This window comes from Hippichthys cyanospilos, chromosome 1, assembly GCF_059441005.1.
Source record: "Hippichthys cyanospilos isolate Australia breed blue-spotted pipefish chromosome 1, RoL_Hcya_1.0, whole genome shotgun sequence".
Lineage (NCBI taxonomy): Eukaryota > Metazoa > Chordata > Actinopteri > Syngnathiformes > Syngnathidae > Hippichthys > Hippichthys cyanospilos.
The window spans coordinates 11,178,369-11,202,674 of NC_142369.1; the positions used below are offsets into that span (position 1 = coordinate 11,178,369).

Sequence of the window (24,306 nt, forward strand, 5' to 3'; positions counted from 1 at the left end):
ATTTTCATTTATATCTTTATTATCAGATTGCAACATATGAGAAGAAGTCTTTGTGTGCATAAACATTGCACTTTTGCTCATGAGAAATAGCAGTCTTGAAAATCTTCAAAGGCTGTTTAAAGTAGATGTTTGAGACCTTGGTGGATGGGGGGGGGGGGGGGGGGGGGGGGGGGGGGGGGGTTCTTTGCAGTTGAAGCGACGACGTGGCCTGACAAGGTGAATCAAGAGGGTATGCTAAGACTAGAGGCGAGGTATCGACATCGGCATCCTCATGGGAGGGTGGTGAGGGGTAGGGGGGTTAACAAGCGAAATGGTGTGCGCTCCTTGGGAATGCTGGGCAATCCCTGTGATGACTTACAGCTGATGTATGGGAGGAGGGGTGAGGTACGGCGGTGAGGACGGCGGACATGTTGACAGCGGCGATGGCGTGACGCCATCGTAACGGGACGACGACGGACAGCCTGTCACGTCAGAGTTGTCAAGGCGCAGATTGACGGACGGACGGATGGCAACGTCGAGAAAAAAAATAAGCGTAAGCGCTTTTCTGTTGACCCGTTTCGCGTTTACAATATAACACTACCAAGTCACTTTTCCATGAGGTCACGTCTTTGAAGATTTACAAAGGTTTGATTGGATGATTAAAGGAGGAGGAACAGGACAAGTTTAAGAACAAGATAATGAGGGTGGGGAAGGGGGAGGGCAGAAGGAAGATGAGTAGAAGGAATAGAAAGTGGAGGAGTGAAAAGAAGAGGATGAGAACAGAGAGGTGGTTGAAGATAAAGAGAAGCAAAGTAAGAACAAGATGTCAATGACAGAGGGGACGAGAAGATTGGCGAGACGAAGGGAAAGGAGCAGGTGGCAGAAGGGACGTGAGGAAAATGAGAGGATAAAGAGAAAGAACAAGAGGAGGACAAAAAGGGTAGAGGAAAGATGAAGGGAATGAAAGATAGGATGAAGTGTAAGAGGAAGAAAAAAAAGAGGCAGCGGGTGGTCTTTCTTGTTGAAGTGTGTGCTGTATGACCTCCATTCGTTTGATGCCTCCAGCTCCTCTTCCTCCGTAGTAGGAGGCGTCCACGGTGGGCCATTTCTTCTTGCCCGCTGGCTCGGGCTCCTTAAATGATAATGGAATTGAAACCATAACATTAGTTTGAAACCTTAATATTAAACTCTTGACACTGCTCAACTCATCTCAAACGCTTATTGTAAACCTCAAACGTTGTTTCAAACCCTAACCAAGCAGACTGAAAGCCCGCCTTGAAAACTCATTATAAGACTCATTAGAACCTCATATTTTAATAGTGTCCTTGTTTGAAACCCGACCCTCAAAACCTAATCAAGGCATGAAACTCTAATTTAAAACTATTATAGGCTTGAAACCTAACAGGATCAACTACTTGAAACCCTAATTAAAAAAAACTTAACCCTTGTTCAAAACTCTTAATTGTCCGAAAAGGCCTACCCTGAAAACCAAACTGAAACTTGAAAGGATAAGTTGAAATCTCAACACTGATTCAAAACTCTAATTTGAAAACCTTGCTTGAAACCTTAAAAGTGACACCTCTTTTTATTTCATCTCTGAAGCCGACTAGAAAACCACTACTCCTTGATTGAAACGCTAAACCATGCTTCAGGAGCATGACTTTCAATCTCAACCCTTGTTAGAACCCGTGACTGCCTTGAAACCCTATCTTGAAACATACCAAAGTCTTGAAAGACTCAATGCCTATCACACAAAATTTAAAACCCTATCTTGGTCTTTAAACTTATTTGACAACCCATGTTTGAAACCCTATCTTAAAGATAAGACCTAAGCTTAAAAGGCTAATTTTAAAGGCCACCACATGTTCAAAACCCTAATCTGAAACCTGAAACTTGGACTTAAATTCTAATTTGAGTCACTATTATTGTTTGAAATCCTAATTTAAAACTGTAACCTGAGCTGCAAAATCTCATTTTAGAGCCTAACAAATGTTTGAAACCCTACTCTGAAACCCTAACAAATGCTTGAAAGGCTAATTTAAACCCTTATTGGAAAATCTAAAACCAAGTTTGTGGAACCCCCAATTTTTTTCCAAACGTTATCATGAAAAGATAATCAAAGCTTGAAAGACTAACTTTATGCTGATCACAGTCTCTAAACCTTAACTTGAATCCTAACCTTATCTTTAAACTCTAATTTCAAACCTCAACTCTGGCTTGACACTCACATCAGAAACCGTGTCAATTGTAACACTTGTTTGGAGCCTTAACGTAAACCCTGTTATTAAAATCTACTCACAGGTGGTGGAGGTCTTGACGGGGGTGGTGGTGGCGGCGGGTCTTTGATGACCTGGATAAACAGGAAGAGAAAAAAAAATGTCAGCAGAAAATCTGTCAGGAGATGATGTCCACGAACATCGTGATGGGAGCTTGACAGCTGACAGGCCACTGAGTCAAAAAGAACCCCCACCAGCCCAACCTGCTGACTCTGATTAGTGTTACTGTTTTGCAACATGAGGACCTCCCCGTGAAAAATGAACAATCAACTTGTTGACAGGGGTGGGGGGAGTCTTTCAATAAATTGGACAAGGTTCAGCACACGTGAGTGGACCCAAGTCCCGAAGAGTTAACTAACTCCAATAAGCTAGGAGACCAAGAGGAAGGGGATAGTAGGACGTTGAGATGGGTACAATGACAGAGTGAAAAAGCGTTAGCAAGAGGTCTTCGAGAAAAATGTCTGCATTTCGGCAAGTATGCATTGGCTGCCGACTATAGACACTAACAGCTGTTTTCACACCACATTTCCATTAACAGAGGGACCAACAAAAACAAAAAAACAATAGTTTTAAGGAATTCCTCTTTGACACATTTCACTAGCCCAGGCTTGAAACCCTACCTCAGCCACAAAGTCAGGGCTTGACACCCAAGTCTGGAATTATCAACTTGATTTAAAACCCTAATTCATATTTTAAGATAACTTGAAATCTTAACACAAACTACAAACCCTGTGGTTGAATTGAAACCCTGTTGTGAAACCCCATGCCTTCTTTCGCACCCATATTCGAAACTATGAACCTTACTTAAAGCCTTAATCTGAAAAACAATTGTACAGACTTAAAATTCTAAGCCATTTTTTAAGCCTACATTGATTATGAAATTCAAGCCTGGAAACCCTAAATTTAGAACCCTAACCTAGGCTTGCAATAATTTAAAAGCATAACCTTGTCTTGAAATCATAATCCTTCTTTTATCCTAAATTTAAAGCCTTAACCTTGGAAGTAACCTTCTTTTTAAATTGAAAACCTTACTTTAAAACAGTAATTACTTTAAACACAAAATTAAAACCCCAGCCTTATGTTGAAACCTGGGATTTTTGACATTTGTTTTTAATTTAGTTTTCTAATTTGAAAAGCTTACCTTGTGTTGAACCCCTAACAGAGACACACACAACATCACTTAAAACCTTATTTTACAAGCCAGAAACCTAAAACTCTACTTTGAAATCTTTACCCTTATTAAAAACCAACATTTGAAACCCTAACACCATCTTCAAAGACACTTTTTGAACTCTTTTCTCCTTACTAGAAATACATGTTACAGTACATACAGTATATGCTAACAGCTGTTTCCCGCATCGCGTTTAAAAACGCCGGCACATTGTGGTCATTAGCATAATGAAAGAAAGTCATCAATTAGGCTTAATTAATTCCTCTTTGACACGCTTGTCAGCAAATCCTGCGACCTCTCCATACGCTGCCCTGCATCGTTCCCACCACCGCCGTACGCTCGCCGGATTAGCGCCTCCCGAGTAATTACTGAAGCAGATTTTCGGGACATATTGTGGGATAAATAGAGGGGAATTTTCCCCGGTTATACCTGCTGGACAGATGTGACACCATATTAATATACAACAAAAAACACGAGAGACACAAATAGAGCCTCGTTCTGCATTGGAATGACTTCTTAAATGTGTAAAAAAAAATCTGAAAAGCCAAACCTTGAAACTACTTTCCAGATGCACTCAGTACAAGTCACTTTTTCCTTATCTTATGTATATATATGTTTTATTCATTTGAAACTGTCCAAATGCTCAGATTTTTAACTTCTGGCTAGTAAATAACAGCAGAGTTCTGTCTTCCTCCATGTAAGGGTGCCGATTATGTGTTGATTTAAAAAAAAAAAAAAACTTCACAAATAAAACTTTGCTTTTTACAATGACAGAAGGGACGTGAATTTCTAACACTACAGACCAAACCGGTGACTGAATCATAATTAATTTATGTTTGTTCATTTTCCGCACTTGAATTTAAAAGTTATGTTTTCAAATAAAACTATGCACAGTAAAATATTTTTAAATCCATTAATGATTGCTTAAACCACTCCTCAAAAAGTGTGTGTGTGTGTGTGTGTGTGTGTGTGGGGGGGGGGGTGTTTTTGCCACTTTATTAAAAGTAACTAACAGAATAAGGATTGGCTTCAATATTTATTTATTTATTTATTTTTTAAATTTCGGGCACTTTGATGGACTTGGCTATTATTTTTTCAGTTTTAGACTAAACTCTAACCTGTCTAAAAGCAAATGTAAACAAGTATTTAGCAATTGTTGAAAATTGATTTATATTGCTGATTTCTTTTGTCAATGTTAAAGGGATACAGGTTTGGATAAACCTACACCGTTTTGATAGATAATAATCATATTTATAATCAATCTTGTAAAAGGTTTTCTCTTTCTCCTGGAGGGGCTTTAGAAAATATAAAAGAAGCACTGGGTTAAAATGACAAAACAATCAAGTTAGTTGCGCCCCTCGACTGTGTTTGCATGGTATTATTACAACCCTAATATTTTAACACAGAAACATTCAACCATCATTTTGTCAAATTCAGGTAGACTAGATCAAAGCTAATATATAATGCAAAACGTCATAGATGTGCTAGCAATGATGATGAAGTATTTGTAAACCCTTCAAACAATCACTACTTAAAAACATAAGGGGCAGCAATACATAATAATGATACATGGTAGTAACGTTATCAACTCATCAAACATTTCCAAAGGTTTCTCCAATTGCGCTCCGAGTGAACCGTGTCTTTGATTCCTGCGCCATTTTGCCTTTCATTTCATAAAATAAACGATAAACAAAAGAGAATCATCACTCCGCAGCTTGTGCGCGTGACCCCTTGGCTGGCGCGGCGCCGAGCCGGGATTTTGCGCCTCATCCCAACTCTCCGCAGCCTGGCAGACTGGCGAGGGGTATAAAGGAAGGAGGGGGGGTTTAAATATTAACAAGGCACACATGGCCCTCCTCTTGTGCCGCGTTCCCCGGGTGCGAGGCGACAGCAGCTCCCCGCACCAAGACAAACACGGCGGTGGCCAGACATGCTGCAGGGGGTTTACATTTTAATGCCTTTGTTGCCGCTCCAAAATATGCTTCCGTCTCATGCTGGACGCCGTCCCCGCAGGTTCCACCCACGCCAGGTGACGTCTATCATTTCTGGTGAAGGGGCTTTGCGTTGGTGGCAAGAAAAAAAAGTGGGGACCCAGGGAAAAAGAGCGCCATCTGTGCCCTCCCTCGGCCCCGTCCCTGGTAATCTGTTGTGGATTTTTCTAAAGTGGCTGCGAGTGTTTTCCAAAGGGCCCGAGGGTACGTTCAGTTTACTCTCGCACAAAGTACAAGCCGCTCTCGGAGAGAACAATGGAAGAGGCCGCACTGTCGCACATTGCAGCTACAGAAGTGAGGAGAATGGTTTGCAAAATTGGGGCCGCATGCTGTAACTTGATATCGGCAAAGCGGGTTCCCTATGAGGAATGGGACAGTTTATTACGATCGATAAGATGCAAGTGCATTCAATCAAACTGATTGAAAATGCTACACTTAAACATATGAAGCTATGTCCTCAATAATCCTTTGTTGAAATGATTCACTCTAACGTTTAATGCTTTACCCTAATGCATGTGTATGTTCTGTTTGCAAATTATAATTGAGAAGCACTGGGCCCTCACATGACAGCACTAACAGACAGACAGACAGACAGACAGACAGACATCTTGCACAGTCCGGCAAGATGATTGGTCTAAGCTTTGTAAATCGTACAAGCTGTGTCCATTCACTTACAAAGGGGTGGGGATTCTGTTTTCATTCTTAAGGCAGATGTAAGGCAACTTGACAACACAAGCTAGCTGAAATATGAAAGGATAAAAAGTTTATATTTAACTTTTTAAATATATAGCGCTGCTTTACAAAACTTTAAAAAGTGCACTATTTGCTTATTTTAGCCACCAAGCAACTTTTTGAAGTAAAATTATCTAAAATATCTTTGTGTCTTTGGCTGTGTTAGCAGCGTTCAGGTTCCTCAGGAAAAAATGAACAGTTAAAAAAAAATTAAATAAATACATAAATAATCTCAAAAGTTAGGGCTTTAACTTTGATCGTTTATGCATCGACAAGTTGGTTCAACCTCATCATCCCGCCTTAGCTCTGCCTCTAATACTACCTTGAACGAAAGGAATCTGCCAGATTTTTTTCCCGTCCAAGACAAAACACAAGGCAAACAAGTCGTGTCAATCTTTTGCAAGCCAAACTGAACTTTGGCCGCAAATTTTGTTCAGCGAGAGAGCTGATTGGCTGAGGCACAAGGCGGACACAATAACCACATCAAAGCGGGGCACGGGAAACAAAATGGCCTCTCTAGTTTGGAGGCCCGCCGGCTGGCCGCTAACGTCGCCTAGCAACGGCACACAAAGAAGCTCAAACAGGAAGCGAAGCCGGCGACCAAGAAAATGGCAGAAGCTCGTCAATGACAGATTGCACGCAAGTGAACAAAATCTTTTGTTTGCGAGGCAATGGCATCACGGCACTACCTGGGGGACCAACGTGATTAAAAATAAGCGAGGAGCTTGGTGGTGCTTTTTGTCGGATTTGCAGCCGCCGCTACGCTTTGCTGTTAGTGTGTTTGCTAATCCTGTCATTCGCACCATTTTGGTCACAATGTGAGGAAAACAGAAACAACAGTCCTGTTTACCTTCCATATATCACTTGTACATTTTTTTCATAGGTCATAATTTGGTGGAAACATCGCTGACCGATCGTGTTGTGACGACAACAGTTGTCACTTTCTGTGTGAAAGGCATCAACATTGAACCCCGCGACCAAAACGAACAGGAAGGAAAGCCCCTTTCATTTGCAGGCAACAGACCAGCAGGATGACGGAATATGGATGCTGTACATTCAACATTCCCGTCTCTTGCTCTGTTGTGTTGAAAGTTGTTGTTTCTTTTCTGTGTGAATGGCACACATGTGGGGTAGTAGGACCAATGCAATAGAATTAAAAAAAACAAAAAACTTTCACACAGCCTTTTAAAGATGGATTTTTTTTCAGCGATTTATCCAGTTTTACAGTACTCTCCACTATAAAAGTCGCATGACGGTGGTATGAAGTCTTCCAGGCAAAAATTACTTTAAGTCTGGATTTTCTCAGCCTGTGTCTGTGTGAAAGGGTAGTATTCTGCAAGGCTGGAACCAAGATAAAATGTTAGCATGTCACACTTACCTCTCCAGCCCAGTTAGTGCTATTCTGATTGAAAAATTTCCACATGGATCAATAGTTCAATGTGACCCAGCAAAAAGCCCTTTTACCATGCCTGTTCACATTTTCTATAGTCCCCCCCCAGCCCCCCATGTTGCAATTTTATAAAGGCATTCTATTCTAATCACTTAAATAATCCCAACAATTTTGCAACTTTGGAGGTAATATGCAAGGTGATTGCAGGAAGAAGAGGCCCATAGCTTCGTTCACGCTGCCAATCAATGAATGTGTGCTTTTCTAGACTCACCACCGTGCAGCAGAGGGGCCAGAACCACCACATGAGGGCCAGAGCCACCAGAGCCAGAAGCACCAGAAACACAATGGCCACCACCAGACCGTTGGACTGCAAACATGTCACAGTCCAGTTGTTATGTTACAATTTAAGATGTCAAAAAAGATGAAAAGGGCAAAAAAACTGGTGCGCTTGTGATTTTTTTTTTTCTTTTTTCAAAAAGCTAATTTTCTTTGTTTTTTGGTCAGAGAGCAGTATTGTGGATAAATCCAACTTAGGACAGTACAATTAATCAAATTTGAATTAAGATCCCAATTTTGGCAGATATGTTTAAATTAACCTGTTAATACATTCATCATGCAGGATCAACTGCAGATCTAATCGGGGACTGTTGCAAAAAGTAGTCAGCCAGCCACCAGGAGGCGACATGTGATTAAGTCATCATTAAGCTTGGCAAGGAATATTAATTTATTTAGTTAGCTCTTTGTCAATTTGTCAATTTACTAAATGTGATTTTTGTTTTCATAATTAATCCTTTTTTTTTTCCAAAATCCCAATTCATTTGTTTCAAATTTTCACGTGTTAATGTGTTTACATATTGTACTTCTGTTGACAAAAAAACTCACACAAGTGGATGCAGTGATGGTGTACGCACTGGAGATGAACGACTTGCCGTTGTTCAAGCTGATAAGCACGTCCATGCTTCTGTAAACACACAACAGATGGTAATGATAAAATATATTTTACCTTTTTCAGCAACACCTGACAATAAGAAATTCTTTTCAGAGGCTAGGAAAAAACGTGTATCGATTTTAAATTTTTAAGGAACAAAGTTATAGCAACAAAAACATTTAAAACCGGAAAGTCATTTTACCTTATTGAACAATCATTCGATATTTATTACAGCATAATCTCTGAAGGAAAACAAAGTGAAAAACTCCATAATGAGGAAAAGTAAGGCTAAATTACTGTAAATTATTATCATTCTTAATACAATTAATTTTCAAATATTGAACAACATTTGTGTGGACAGCAAAGTAAAAATGTCATTGTCCGGAGAAACTTGTTTCTACACTGTGCACTTGACAAGACACTTTGACTTAAGTGTCAAGAATCCAGTTCATTGATCCGACTGAAGATTGGTGAGCTCACAAGAACTCTGTTGCTAACCAAAACAGCAGTCCCTATAGTGCAAGTGCTCTGATTTAATGGGGGGAAAACTATCCCAATATTCAAGGCAACCGCAAATTATTCTACACTTGTTAGAATGTTGTACTTTACCGGTTATTGCTTTTTTTAATATGCAATACTAAAAGGCTGTTTATCATGGCAATGATGATGGAACATCAATAATTACCTCCGTCAATATTGGGGAGCAAAAATGTAATATCAGGGTAATTCCAAACCTTTAAACTATTCCCACACAACATAGACAGAGCAGCAACAAATATGAAACGTGAGACAGATTCTACCTTTCTCTTGCTCTATGAAGCTGCATCCCTTCCAAAGGGGCTCAGTGCCACCAGGGAAATAAAATTTGATTGATTGATTGATGTTGTAGCACAACGCGGTATTAGGCTGACAACATGCAACACCCTGGATTGGGCCTACTGTAAAAGCCCATTAAAAATTGCTAAAAAGTCTGCAATACAATCATGGGAGAACTATGTAAAATGAATACAAATTAGATTTTTTTTAAATGCTAATTTTATAGTAACTATTGAGAGAGATGGGACGCGTCAACAAGTTGAGCAAAAAGGAAAAAAAAAAAGAATGATCAGAGTGCTTTGGGAAGCAGAAGCGTGTATGTGTGTGTGTGTGTGTGGGGGGGGTTGAGATTCCGCGTTCTGCTTAAATATTTAGCGGGTAAATAAGGGGTAAGGTGCCAAGGCAGCGGAATATTTATGGGGGGCGTAATGGACACACGGTCTGCTCGCTCATCTGTCGGGATCCACGGGAGGATTGGCCGCCTCGGGCCAAATCCAAAAGCAAAGAGACCTCTCCTTGTTAGTATTCTGCACGCCAGGCGGGCCGGGGCCTCGCCGCCCGACAGCACGCCTTCTTTCTCCTTCCGCTTATTCTAGCGGCCCTTTTTTGTCAGGCGGAGGATTTCAGGCGTTTCTGAGCTATTCTGAATTCTCATTAAGGCGGGGGTAATTGGACGGGCCGTAATAGACATATGGAAATTGCGGTGCCGTTCATCATTAGGGTTTTAATTGCGGGCCATTACGCCCCACACCCTCCGCCCAGTTAAAGAATTCGTTGTACTTGGTACTGCGCACCGCAATATCGGGCTTTTGGGACTCACTTGAATATGCAAATACAGTGACATATACAGCATAAGAAAAATAAAATGCCTCAATTTAAAAAAAAAAAAAAAAAAAAAAAGTGTGGTATCATCATTACTGTCCATCTTAATAAATTATGAATATGTTATCTAAAACAGTTTTGCACTCAAAAATTACATAATTTTTAATTTTTTAAAAAAAATCATGTAATAATGGGAACTGTTTTTCATTTTTATTTGAAACTTTTTAAAACATTTTCAAATGCTCTTTTTTGTAATTGCCACATATGCAATGCATATCACGTGACGGTGAACACAAACTAAAATGACCCATTTCAAACTAAAAAAGATGAACTTTCATTAGACTTACTAGATTTTGTAATTATTAGCATTTTGGAAAAAAATATTTAGGGATAAAACTTTTTTAACTGTATTTTTAAACTGGTGTATTCTATCTAGTAGGTTTATGTACAACCTCAATAGAATGGCATATTAAATATGGTGCCAAGGTAAGTCTAAAATTGTCATTTAAAAATAGTGAAAAATTTTAACATCCTGAAATTTGGGAATTTTCACAAATGTTTCTAAAAAAGGTAGGCCAACATAAGTAGATATGTATGCTTTTGTTATTATTACATTTGTAAGGATTAAAAGTACACTGTGGATGAAATTTTAAAAAATTAAAAACATTCAGCATAACAATTTAGAAAAATGTCATGAGATTTTTTATTTTTAGTTTTTTTTTATTCATTTTACATTTGTGAATACCACTCATTGGGGCATATTTGACCATGACTATTTATTGTAAGTGAAATTGAACACTGTCTACTGTTTTAATCTTTTCATTCAAATTCATATTGTCCAGTCAAAGTCTAACTGACCAATGGACTGAAAAAACTATGAATTTGTTTGAAGGGCTTGTGGTTAAAACGGCAAGCCTTATGTTTGTTCTTCACGCCATTGTTTTTATTTTTGAATCGGCCAAACTCAGCCATCATCCAGAGTATATTCATTAGTGTAGAAGGTGTCCATTCCTTTGTGGTGTGCAAAGCAAATCTGAGCTCTCCGTGTTGGACGTGACAGCAAAAGCTCATTTAGCCAATTTAAGCTGAATGGGTGATAATGGCGGGCAGGTTATTAATCAGACATGAGGGCTCCCATGCGAGAAACACTGATGAATGCCCCCCCTCACCCTCATCCTGTCACAGCTGGACACCCTAAACGCGAGCATCACCTGCAAGCCTAGTTTCCTTCATCCTCTTGAGCTGTTGTACATGCTGCATGAAATCTAAAGATAATCATTTTTTATATTTGGACATGTTCATGTATCATGTTGAATAAAAAGACAAAGACTAGATAAAAACAACAGCTTTGGATACAATGACTTTTTTCTTTGTAATGTTAATGCATCAGTATGGACGTATAGGTAGGTTCTTTTGACTGAAAGTAGAGAAACAGTCAAACAGTCGAAATGTGGTATTGAAATCAGTATTGCGTTTGTGAAATAATGAAACCCCGTTTTGAGTCTCCCTTTACGATTTAGGTAAGTGTTGATGAAGACCGCATCAATTTTGGAGCTCTTGAATGCAAGCTGTTTCCAACTCCATTTGCTTTAATGCAGACTTTTTTGAATTCTGTGAGCATTAGTGTGGATTGTCCTGATTCAAGTTCTGTTTTAATGAGGACCCTCTTGAATTATGGCGAACCTTATTCAGTGATTTTAGTGAGCTTTAAACTGGACTTTGACTCTAGCATATTTTAACGCAGGCTCTTTTGATTGAAATAAGACTTACGTGGACTGTTTTGACTTTCAAGTGTTTGAATGTAGATTGTTTCCAAGTTTCAATTTAGCAAAGCTAAACCCTTGATTTCTGTAAACTTTAATGCGGATTGTTTCACTTTGTCAGTTTTAATGAGCACTCCTTTGGAATATAATTGCAGAGGGAACTTTAATGCAGACTCTCTCAATAACAATGTGCTTTAAATTTAAAGCCCACTCTTTATATTTCAGTGATATCCAATTGTGAGGCAAATCCCCTGCATTTTCTATCTCTGCCAGTTAAAATCAAGTTGCTTTTTTTTTTCATCGTTTTTCATGTTGTCTTACATTTGTGTTACAGTTATCAATATGACAAGCACATTGCCTGAAAGTTTTTTTTTTTCATATTGCATTGAGATTTTTTGAAAAATTTCAATAATTGAGTGGCTCGACAAAGACGACAGCTGCACGGTTGCGTTTTCGAGCGACGGCGGACGAGTCAGCTCGTCGAGGGATCCGTCAAGAGGGTGACAGGAGACGATCCGGACGCCGTGTAAGACGTTGAGCCTCGCCGATGGCGTCCATCTGGACGCCATGGCGAGGGATTGGGGACGCGCTAATGGCTTTCAAAGTTTCTCGTAAAAACGAGAAAATGCAGGAGGCTGAATAATTGACGTTGGAGCATATGCGAGAGTCGTCAGCAGGCGTCACTCAGCAGAGACTTCTGCTGACAGCTGGGAGAACTTCCAGAATGTTCCCGATTGACGGACGTGCGCTTTCGACTCCTGACAGATGGTACGGCGTTCACGAGTGTCCTACATGCGCCACGCTTGGAGCTCCTCTGCGTCCAATGGTAAAAAGGAATGAGTTGAAATGCAACAAACGCAGGGCAATTAGCTGTGTCTAAAGCTACGCAGCATAAAGCTATGTCGGAAAAAGCTATGTGAGATAAAGCAAAGCGGTCGTCAGTTTAGTCATCTGGGTTCGGATAAAACTATGCAAGCATCAAGCTCTGTTGTACGTATTGTCATTTGGCTTCAGAAATAGCTAGATCTATATAAATCCCTGTAATCGTTTGGTTTCGGATAATTTGTCCATGTAGTCATATGCCTGTGACTAAAGCTACGCAGGATAAAACTATGTATGGTAAAGTAGGTCAGAGCGACAGTAAATTTAAAAATAATTTACCATTTTAAAAAAGCGATACTTTGAAATGTATTCAAATTGTGAAATTATGTTTTTGCACAAGAGGCAGAAGGTTTGATGGGTGTTATACAAAACGCGTTTTCAGTAGATACTAACTACTTTTATTTCATTTTAAAAATTATTGCAATAAAGGCAAGTGATGCACAAGCTATGAATTGCTACTATTTTGCATATCCTTTGAATATTAAATTTAAACATTATTATAGTCTCAATAGCTTGCAAAGAATTATTTTTTTAATAAATCAAACCTTTTTTAAATACAGTTTAAATACAGTTTTTAAATACAAATCATAATCGTCCTGAAAGACTGAAAAAAAATGAGATTAGATTTTTTGCTCAGCCCTACAATAAAGATTAGTCATTTAGCGTTGGAAAAAAAACTGTGGTTGTTCGCGGTCATTTAGCTTAGCTTTACCTATAGCTTCACCCAAAGATAAATATGGACATCCATAAACCTTTATCGAAAACTAAAAAACTAAACAAGACAACAGCAGAGCTTTGGATGGCTTAGTAGGGAACAATCGTATAGTTTTATACAGAGCCAGAAACTAAGGAAAAAATGCATTTTTCTTTTTATTCCAACGCGAGAAGTTCTACATTGTATATTGCGCAACATACCTGCCAGCATACTAACATCTGAGTTTGTCGATTGTAAAATAAGGGAAGATGCGCGTTGATGCACATGCTGAAAGTAATGTCGCAAGAATGAAATAATTGGATGTTTCAATGCTTTATCGTTTCGGCACAGCTAAATATTAATTTGTTTAAAAACAATTGTTACGAGTGGGGTCACTCAGGGGTCTTGCTCTCTGTTGTGTTTCTTTTTCCCTGTGTTTCCTGCCATCTTTTGTTTAGGTGTGCCCCAGCAGTGCACAAATTGGTCGGCTCCAGGAAGGCCCACGATTGGCTGCTGCTGATTGGAGGTCGCACACCTGCCATATATTAAGAGGAGACGGCAGACAACCTTCGTCTCTCCTTCGCTTCCAACCAGCCACGCATTTGTACCAATTGTCTTGAAACCGAGCAGTAGGGGTGAATCGCCGTTTTTGTTGTACATTTTCTTTCCTCCTGTTTTTGGAGCTAGGGAGGTAAGCTTATTGTCTTTTTGTTGTTTTGTTTGCTAGGTTAGTTTGGTTATTGCAGAGATTGTTTTGTTTGTTATTTTGGCCTTGGTTCACCCTGAGTTAATTGCTCCACTCTTTTAGTAACCCTTTTGTAAATAAATGTATCTTTTGTTTTCCAAACCTTTGGGTTATCGGCTGGCTGCTTGGGAGTTGGGGAAGGCGGGGCCCATTACTCATGTTATGTCCTAGACCCTAGACTGGGATGTAACACAATCAAGAATCATCATCACTATCTGAAGCGCCAAAGAGCTCCCCCCATTCTTCTTTCCTCGGTTCAATGACTGGATAAAACTCTGGAACGTGCTCCCCTCCCTCCTTGTCATATGTTAGTTTTCTTTCCGCTCCATACCATCCATTGTATATAAAATAGATTGAGTTACGTATTACCGGGACTTTAACATTTGTACATGTTGAGGGAATGTATTGAGACCAGGGGTGTTCAACGCGTCAAAGTCAGACCAAAAAAAAATGAACCATGCTGCCTTGTTTACGATCATAAACAGGTAAGCTGGATATTTGCATATATGTATGTTAGCACGTCCGCCTCACAGTTCAGAGGTAACAGGTTTGTTCCTGGCTCCGGCCTCCCTGTGTGGAATTTGCATGTTCTCCCAGTGCCCATGTGGATTCACTCTGGATACTCTGGCTTCCACCCATATTTCGTAAACTTGTATGGCAGGTATATTGGACACGCTAAATTGTTGTTAGATGTGATTGGGAATTGATTGAAATGATTGGGGAATTGCTGTGTGCCTTTATGTGCTCTGCAACTGGCTGACATCCAGTTGAGGGTGTTCCCCACCTACAGCCCGAAGACAGCTGAGTTAGGCACCAGTGTGAGGATAAGCAGATGTAAAAAATGGACGATGGATATAAAATGAATGACATATAATGAATTAGTGGTAAGCAAGTATTAAATCATGTTACGCCTTTTACATGACATGATACAACTTATTTCACAATCATATGAATGTTGTTCAAACACAGATAATTCGTCGGGTCTCAATTTATGCAATTATAAATCGACCCCTTTCATATGGGCTTTGTAACTTATGGGAAAAAAACTCGACTTCTACTCGAAAAGATACAGTATATGGACGGCTAGCTTGGGTAGAAAAGAAGTTCCCATGATAAAGGAACGCACACACAAACGGGAAATGTCTTCACAAAGCAGACGGGGGCAGCAGCTTTAATAATTGACAAACTTTAGCATTGGCATCCTACGTGCTAGGTGTCAATGGAGCACCTCTGTTATCTTTTACCCTCAGCCCCCATTGTGAAATTGTGAAAAACACTGGGCAAGGGGCGCCTACCTCCTGACGGTTGCCCAGGCGGAGGTCCTGGGACAGGAGGTTTGGAGCAGGTGTAAGGGTTTGGGGGCCACCACCCCAGCTGTCGAGGCAGATGACAAGGGCCTAAGTGACGTCCCCGGAATGCGAGAAAAAAGAAAATGGCATGTTCCTTCACATGACTGGAGTCGGTGTTTACAGGCAGCGGTGGCACCAGGCCGACAGATGGGCGGCAGCGCCGGCACGGGCGGCAGGCAGGACGTTCCTGCTACCAAGACTGTCGGGGTGGTGAATTATTGAAAGAGCGGGGGGGGGGGGGGGGCAACTAGGTTGTTTAGCTGCATCGTCATTTGGCTTAACCTTTGGCTTAACATAAACTTTACATGAGTGTCTCCCTTTTAGTAATATTCCTGTGTTCGAGAAAGGATGGACTCGCACGTTAGTTCAGTCTGCTTGCTTCTTTTATTTAAAATAATGCCGTGGCAAACTCAGGAAACGCAAGCTGCTGTTAGCTGCAACAACAATGGCTGCTTAAACCAAATGACGTCTGCCTTCTAGATTGTCCCATGATAATTATTGTAAGTATACGGCCAATATAAGAATGCATATCCGTGTCAAAACTTTGCCTAATGTCACTTACGGATCAATCTTAAGTTACTGTTGATAGGATACTTTTGGCCTTCAATTTTGGCTGAAAACAAAGTGCATCTTTATTTGGAGAATTATAGTATTCATTTGATTTTGGATTAAGATATGCAATCCCCTGTACAATATAATCATTTGGCTTGAGATAAAGCTACAGTGCAGCTGTCCACTTATAAATCTTCCTGCATAATCATTTGTTTGTGTTTATTGGAACTTGGTGGCTTGCATTCGTCTCTGAAATTCACATGTGGATAAGGCTATGTGGTTGTATGTCCATAGTTAGCATCTGCGGTGCTAACAAGCTAATGCAGAAAATGCAAGTGTGGAAAAAAAGATGGCATCTGTCTCCCAACCTTTTTCAAGCCCCACCAGCAGATGTGTTTAGTGCTAGCCCCCCTTACTAGTTAGCACCTTAATGGGGCCAGCGAGCGTTAATTAAGCGGCGGGCAGCGGCGTGGCGGGAAAGTACAGCTTTACAGATGTCGGCGCTCCAGGAAAAAAAAAAAAAAAAAAGGTTTAGAGCATCCTTGGCAAAGTAGTGAGGAGAAGCGGACACGCGCGGCACATGCATGTGTTGGCGGCAGATGTTCGTTGCTACTTTATTGGCCCGCTGCGTCAACTGTCAACGAGGCTTTTAAATGTGTGCTTACCCAATGTGCACGGCCAACTTGAGCCAGTAAAAATTTATTCATGCGTGATTTTTATTTTCTGTATTTGAATCAATAAAATGAGTCAATAGTTTCATGAGTTACTTTCGATTATTTTTTATCATTCATTTGTTTTATTTTATACATCTTATAATAAAAATGTATCTTAGAAAATATAAATGATGACCATGTCATAAATCATAATACACACTCATAATAATCCAAACAAATTGCATGCATTCGATCAGGCGTGGTTAATTTCAATGTAGACTTGCACAGTAAGACAATAAAATTGTTTTGGTTCTGTTCAGATCAAATACTACATAAACAGATTCCTATTAAGAAGGTAATGTGTGTTCTCGAGACAAAAACAAATAACACGGCTGCTATAAATCCCCTTTATCCAATCATTTCTTTGAGAAAAATCAGATGCCTTCTAGATCAGAGGATTAGTGTGGAAATATGATACTTCAGTATGTCATATACCCTCTACCGCATCAGACCTTCCTGCTGACATTCATACATGTTTGATTGGATTGCGGTCAAATGTGTGCTATTGAGGGTTTGGGGATTATTACCAAAGAACGGAACCACACCGCCACAAAAAAAAGAGTTTCCTCCCTTCATCATTGAAGTATACAGGTCGTAGAAGTGCATGTATTTGGTAGCACAGATTACAAGGAAGAGAAATGTGCTAAATTGGAACAGTGTGTATTATGTCAGACGTGTACCACTGCGTTGGATCCGCGTCATCAAACATATTGTTTTGTCAATTTTACTGTTAAAATCTATTAGAAAATTGCAGTAAAGTAGAAGTAAAGTCAAACGATGGGCTTAAGTGATGGCAGCTATGGCTTCTTGCAAGGGTTTTCTATGCACTGATTGCAAAACCTGCATGATCTGCTGCGCATGTGCGCAGAAGGTTGCTAAGTAGGGCAACTACATGCGGACAAATACAAAGATGACTTATAGGAGCGTCATGGCTGTGTACTTACTGTCCAACGTCATAAAGCTTGGGTGCAGGACAGAGCAGGTAGTCGTTGCGCACAACGCTTGGCTTGTGATCTGGAGAGGGAACAAAGAACATACATGAAGCCTATAGTTTAGCAACAACTACTGTCGTGGACAAATTACTCATTGCCAGACAGACTCAGACCCATACCTTAAGTTAAGGCCAATATCTGGTATCGGTACACCCCCATCCCCGTCGTCAAAGTTGTGAGTATTGTTGTATGCTCTATTTGAATGAGTTTCTGCTTTGTTTGGGTGAACTAGCAATGTAGGTCACTGTTTTTCTTGCGCACAAGACATTACACTAACTTAATCGCTGTTAATATGTGTTTGTGTGTGCATGTGTGTTTGTGTGTGCATGCGTGAGTGTGAGTGTGTGCATGTATTTGAGTCTCCGACCACTTAAGTCCTTTGTTTGGCCCTGCAACTGCCAGGGTGATAGACAAGACGGTGGCATCTGCCCGGCATATGTGGCGCGTGTTTGAGAGCCGTCGAGATGCCACCCCCATCCCCGCTCTACCACCGTCCGTAATTAAAAATGTGGCCCCTGCCGTCAAAAAGGTCGTCAGAAACACATGCGGGGAGCCAAAAAAATAGGAGGGAATGGCGGGCCTTCCCCAGAGTGGGCGAGGAAACTGAGAAAGGACACGCACGAGGACATCTGCTTACAAGTTGAATTTAAAAAAAAAAAAAAAAAAAAGAAGAAGAAAAGCAGAGAAAATATGCTGCACAAGTATTTCAGTCAAGCCTCAGAAAATAACTTGTTGGCATTGGCACACACCAAATGAGCTCTTGAGAAGATGAGCCAAACGTGGCGGAAACAGATTGCAGCTCAAAATAAGAATCACGACGACCTGCAGACACTACACATTGTACTTTAGCACATCGATTTATTTTGATTTTACTCTTCCATGATGGACAGCACGTTGCTATTTACTGTGTAGTGCTTTTAAATCAAGTTGTTTTGGTATGGTGTGGTAATGGTCGACAGATTTATTGGCCATACAATATAATAAGACAATAGAAGCTTTTTTCAAATTTTATTTTTTTTTTAAATCAATTTGTCTCTCAAACATTAAGACTTCTCAACATAGGACAATGATAAAAAATAACTGAAACAAACAAACGAAAATCTTGTATGTATTCATTATATGGTTTGATTCACTGGCCGGCTGCTGGGTAATTGGAAATTTAGCTAACAAATATTGGAATCGGTCGGGCCCAAGCATGCTGTGCTGTTATTGCTCCATACAAACATGGTACACGGTATAGTGGAGATACTTACTGAAGGTTTGTTGGTCTACAATGAAGCTGCACACCACGCTCTCACTGCTACGGCCCAGTGCAAATCCATTCCCACGCAGTACAATGTCAAACGTCTCTGTGGTAGGAAGATTTTAGAGATTTTACAAGCATTAGGGCAAATTTCCTCATTTCATCAAAGTAAAAGTTCTAAAATAGCCCAGAATACCCCCTTCAGACCAAAATGACAAACCAATTTTGGGGAAAGGTCATTGACGTATTTTTGTGTATCGTGTTGTTATCGATGTCGACCTCATTTCCATCCATCTGCCAAACGGGAGTTAGAGGCTGGTTTTTTTTATTATCATTTCAAAAATGACTTTAAATAATACACCTTTAATGGGTGTAACGTTTCCGATTTTTTAAGGCTGCACTGACCACATTCCTACACTTACTCGCAAGCTCTTCTCTGAAAAACAAAAGATTAATCCAGGCTTCTTATTGTAAATGTGCCATTTGCCCCACTTGTCCTATATTTAACAACAAATATCCCCTTTTCCTGTACATACTAGCAAACTGCATTTCCTTAAAGATGCTTCATTTTCTAAACTTAACAACAATCTCTCCTTTTCTTTAAAGACTGACAGTCCACACTTTCTACTGCTACTTTCTACTACTTCTGTAAATTTGCAAACTTCCAGCAATTTTTGAAACTTACCAGGAATCCGTATTTAACTAAATGTACCAGTGACCATTAGTTTAAACATGCAAACAAATGTTACTTTTCCTCAATTTACCAGCCATCTCACTAATCTTAAACGTAACAATGTTCCTAAACATACTAGCATACTTGCCAGTATTTTCCCCTTTGCCTAAACGCAGCAGCAATCTCCCCTTTACGAAACCTACAAGCATTCTACTTAAGCCTGAACTTACTGGGTTAAAATCCACTCACCATTGACACAGACACTGGAGGGCTCAACACTCAGGATCTCCGTACAGGACCTCTTCAAAATCTGCACACAGTGAATAATGCCGGCAACACGTTATCATCATGTTCGTGCTTGGTTATCAACCATGTCAGCTTTGGAAAACAGATTAAGGCGCAACACCTGAGAAACGTCCCGGGTCCGATTCGGGGTTCTATGCCAGGTTTTATGGGAAAATTATGCGAGGCGATTACATCAGCCGCCGGTATTGAAAACGCTGCGGATGCGGCATTAACATATAAAGAGGCTTGTGAGGGTCCCACTGTCGCCATTCAATAAATCAACAAAGGACAAAGTATGCAAATGGTGTGTGGTTCAAAAAAAGCATATTAAGGCAGAGGAGCGCAGGGGCGCGCGATCGGACCTTTCAGCACAGGTTGCTCGCGGCTTCTATCTGACGAGTGGCAAGTATTTACTGCCAAGTGTGGCAAATAAATGTGACAGTGGGATATGGAAGCATTAAAAAAAAGAGGCGACTAGGAGGAGGCTGCAGGAAAAAGGAAGTGAGGCATTTATTCACACATAATGACTTCCTTCACAGAGTGGAGATAAAGACAAAAGATGTCGGCCTTGTTTGCCGTCATTTGTCAGGAATAGTTAGCAGCTACCCCATTTTCCTTAACATACCAGCAATCACCCCATTCCTAATCCACTTTACTCAACATGCCAGCAATCTCACTGTTACATTCATCAGTTTGTTTTCATAAACATGCGAGCAACTCCATCCTTTCATAATCTTATCAGTAACTTCCTCCTTTCATAAATTAACCAGCAACCTATGATTTTCAAACCCCCCACCCTTTTCTATATATACTAGAATGCCAACATACCAGTAGTTCCCTTTCACAAGCCTTTTCAACAATCTCGCTTGGTAAACACAAATCTCTTATTGCTAAATTTCTCCAAAAACACCAGATATACCAGCAATCACCCCTCAACTAAATTTATCAGCAACCCATTTTTTCTAAAAATATTAATAATCCCCCTTTCCTAAATATCACAGTGACCTGGCATTTCCTAAACATGCCACAAAACCCTCAGCTTTTGAAATTGCATTGTATTATTTTATATTAAAACAATAACATTTACAATTGACAAAACAAATGTCATGTCTCGCCACTTTGCCTGACTCTAGCATTACAATCGCAACAGTTTTTGTGAATATGTCTAATAAACTTCATTTTAAACTTTTTTTTTTTTGGTCTGGCTGAAATTTTCTGTGTTTTCTTTGCAGTTTTAGTCCAAATCAAATGATAACTTCCTGTGGGGAAAATAGTTTGGAAATCCGGTCAAATGAAAGGTGGACAGATTGCATTAACAACAATAAAAACATCCATTTTGGCCTTGCATGCTTCCTGGCTGCACACGTGGCAGAGCTCTCGGTGTTTGCCTAAACACAGCTGCAACATCTCCAGCAGATGTTCCTTCTGGCCTCGCCTTCAACATCAACTCCATGTGTGTGTGTGCGTGCATGCATGCCTGCACAGCAAATTGTGCAGGCCCCAAATACAACTGTGGCCTGTATTTTATTGTCTCCCAATTTGCTCACACAAACTCACACACGCACGCGCGTAAAATAGAGATTATTCCCACACACACTACTAAAAACATCCCACACAAAATCCTGAAGAACAATTTGCTCAAACTCATACTACAACACCCTCTCTGCAAAAAAAATATTTCTTTCTACATTACTGAAATACTCTCAGACATACTACAGGAAAATTAACCATGCACTAGTCAAATACTCTCACATGAACAGCAGAAACATCATTTGTTCCAACACTAGTGCTGGAATGCTCTCACATTAAATACTGAAAAAAAAAATCACGCAAATATTACAAAAACACCCACACAAGCAAGATTTAGACATTCACAATAACTACACAACACTGCTGAAACCCTGTCACACAGTACTGAAAAATTGTAATTCAGTCTTAAACACTCACAGCCTTATCCACACGGTAATATTCTCACATGCTACTGATACAATCTTACCCACAACTAAAAAAATAGTTGCTCTTGTATACTGCTTAAAAGGGTTCACACATGACTGAAATATGATTTGATTACACAAACACAACTGAAACCCTTCCGCGCAATATCAAAATGTATATCACACTCTTCTAATATTATTACACCCACAATTAAAAGCTCTCACATAGTGCTAAAATTCCCTCAATCATAAATGATAAATGATACAAACACTACTGTCATCTCACACACTACTGAAACCTGTCTCTCTCTCTCTCACACACACACACACACACACAAACACACGCACACAATACTTGAACACTTATAAACAATACTGAAAGCTCACACAACCACAAGCTACTACAACACACATACGTTCACAACTGAAATGCTGCCACACCTCTTAAATTCTCACACACACACAGCTAGATGAACTGTGTTTGACGCCTGACACAGGCTTTTCCTTTAACAACATGGGTCACATCGGCACAGGAAATGAGCTGTTTCCGACTTTTAAATCAAATGCCGAATAGAAAAAGAAGCAGAAGAAAGACCCACTTACGGAATTGACGATGCCTTTCAGCGCGTGGAAGCCATCTTTGACAGGAAACACCTGGTCCCTGGTGTCTGCGATGTCCGCGAGCTGCGCGCAAAAATTGAGAAAAGGTTTGAGAAGGTCCAGTATGGACTGAGCCTTCGCTTTGGAGCGGGCAAACGACAGGCGATGGAGCAGATGGCCCAACTGTGGCAAACGCTTGACAGTAGCGCAAAGGGAGACTAATGTTGCCTTTGTTTGGGACTTAACAGGCACCGGATGGTTACCAGTGGTCGTCATGGTTACGGAGGTTTGGACAGGACGCCGCATTGGAGGCCTGACGTGGGCCAAATGTGGCCAGCAGGGTTTGGTACTTTCTAAATCTACTGCCACTGAGTGAATCATTGAATTAATGTATTCGAATGAAGGCGAGCAGAACAATGTGCTGATTTGATGTTTGGGCCCAGTCAGCATAAAGAAAATATTGGATTAGGTTTGAGTCGATCAGTAGGTTGGTAGGTTGGTAGGTAGGTAGGTAGGTAGGTAGGTAGGTAGGTAGAAAAGTATTATTAGGGAGGTAGGTAGAAAAGTATTATTAGGGAGGTAGGTAGGTAAAAATATATTTTTAAGTAGTAGGTCAATAGGTAAAAATGTATTTGTAGGTAGGTAAAAATGTATGTAGGTAGGTGGGTAAACTGGGAATTTCATGGGTGGGTAGGTCTGGAAAAAGATAGTATGTTATTTATGTCGTAACATTTTCTTTTTCTTTCCTGAACCACTTCTCACTTCTCTTGGAGTTTTCTATATTTAGACACCAGGGAATAGCGTATCACTGTAATATCAACCTGAGTAGGTTGGTAAATGGGCAGGCATGCAAGCAATTGGTCAGTCAATCAGTTTGATACTTGTTATCATATCAGTGATGACTCAAGAGTTGAGTATTCACATTGGCATCAGCCTGGAAAAAAAAGTAGTAGGGAACATCAGCAAACAAAATGAGCATTTTGAAAAATTGCTCACTTGTAGCGCGAGAAATCTAGAATTTTGATGAAGGCAACGCCTGACCTGATGAGTGAAAAAACCATGATCTTGCTCATTTTGTGTGCGATTTCGCATTGGGACTCAACAAAAGCAAGCCTTAATGATTTCACGTGACATCCTGTAATTTTAGTCCATTTAAACCGGGGCGGGGTGCGTGAAAGTGGGTCAGGGAGGCCATTCAAGCGGCAAGGGATGAAACTCACTAGAGGGTCCTTTATGGCCCTTTTCACACAGGGCTGGTGCCAGTGCTGGTTCTGAGCCAAAAGTGCCCATTTTGTTTTGATGTCGAGAGGCAAGCCCACTGAGTAAACTGTTGCTGTTGCGTGTGTCTAAAGTAACAGATATTTGAAGGTTCAGAATAACTATGACATCAATGCTAATACCTCTTAGCACCGTCTATGGCTTTGTGTAATTTATGTTAGCATTGAGCTAGGTGCCCTCTCACCTGCTGCTCATCAAAGTCCTTGATTCCCACACAATAGACACGAGCACCATACTTCCGTGCTTGCTCCGCCTAAAGTAACCGTGCAAACATAAAAATAAACAAAACATTTCAAAGCAGCAAATTATAAGCCAGGAAAAAGAAAAGGACAATGGATGGACCTCTTTGACTGTGAGTTCATGGACAAAAACTTCCAACTTCCCATCAGTCAGCGCCAGGATGATGCTGGACGACTTGAGGGTTTGCTTCTGGATTTGATCCGTGGCCTAAAAAAAAAAGAAAACCCCCATCAAGTTCATATCTTGCAGCTCCGTGCA

The 24,306-nt window shown here is 40.4% G+C and overlaps 1 protein-coding gene across 4 annotated transcripts in view; it reads right to left on the reverse strand.

The window, feature by feature from the left end:
- Positions 1-24,306, reverse strand: part of antxr2a (ANTXR cell adhesion molecule 2a) — a 103,752-nt gene that overhangs the window by 26,014 nt on the left and 53,432 nt on the right. For all 4 annotated transcript variants that reach the window (XM_088429162.1, XM_088429180.1, XM_088429171.1 and 1 more), the window contains 10 exons: positions 24,151-24,255; positions 23,993-24,061; positions 22,534-22,614; positions 19,961-20,021; positions 19,049-19,144; positions 17,748-17,817; positions 8,422-8,500; positions 7,811-7,906; positions 2,279-2,329; positions 1,022-1,111 (listed from right to left, as the gene is read on the reverse strand). In XM_088429162.1, coding sequence (XP_088285288.1) covers positions 1,022-1,111; positions 2,279-2,329; positions 7,811-7,906; positions 8,422-8,500; positions 17,748-17,817; positions 19,049-19,144; positions 19,961-20,021; positions 22,534-22,614; positions 23,993-24,061; positions 24,151-24,255 — 798 coding nt within the window. The remainder of the gene's footprint in view (positions 1-1,021; positions 1,112-2,278; positions 2,330-7,810; positions 7,907-8,421; positions 8,501-17,747; positions 17,818-19,048; positions 19,145-19,960; positions 20,022-22,533; positions 22,615-23,992; positions 24,062-24,150; positions 24,256-24,306) is intronic.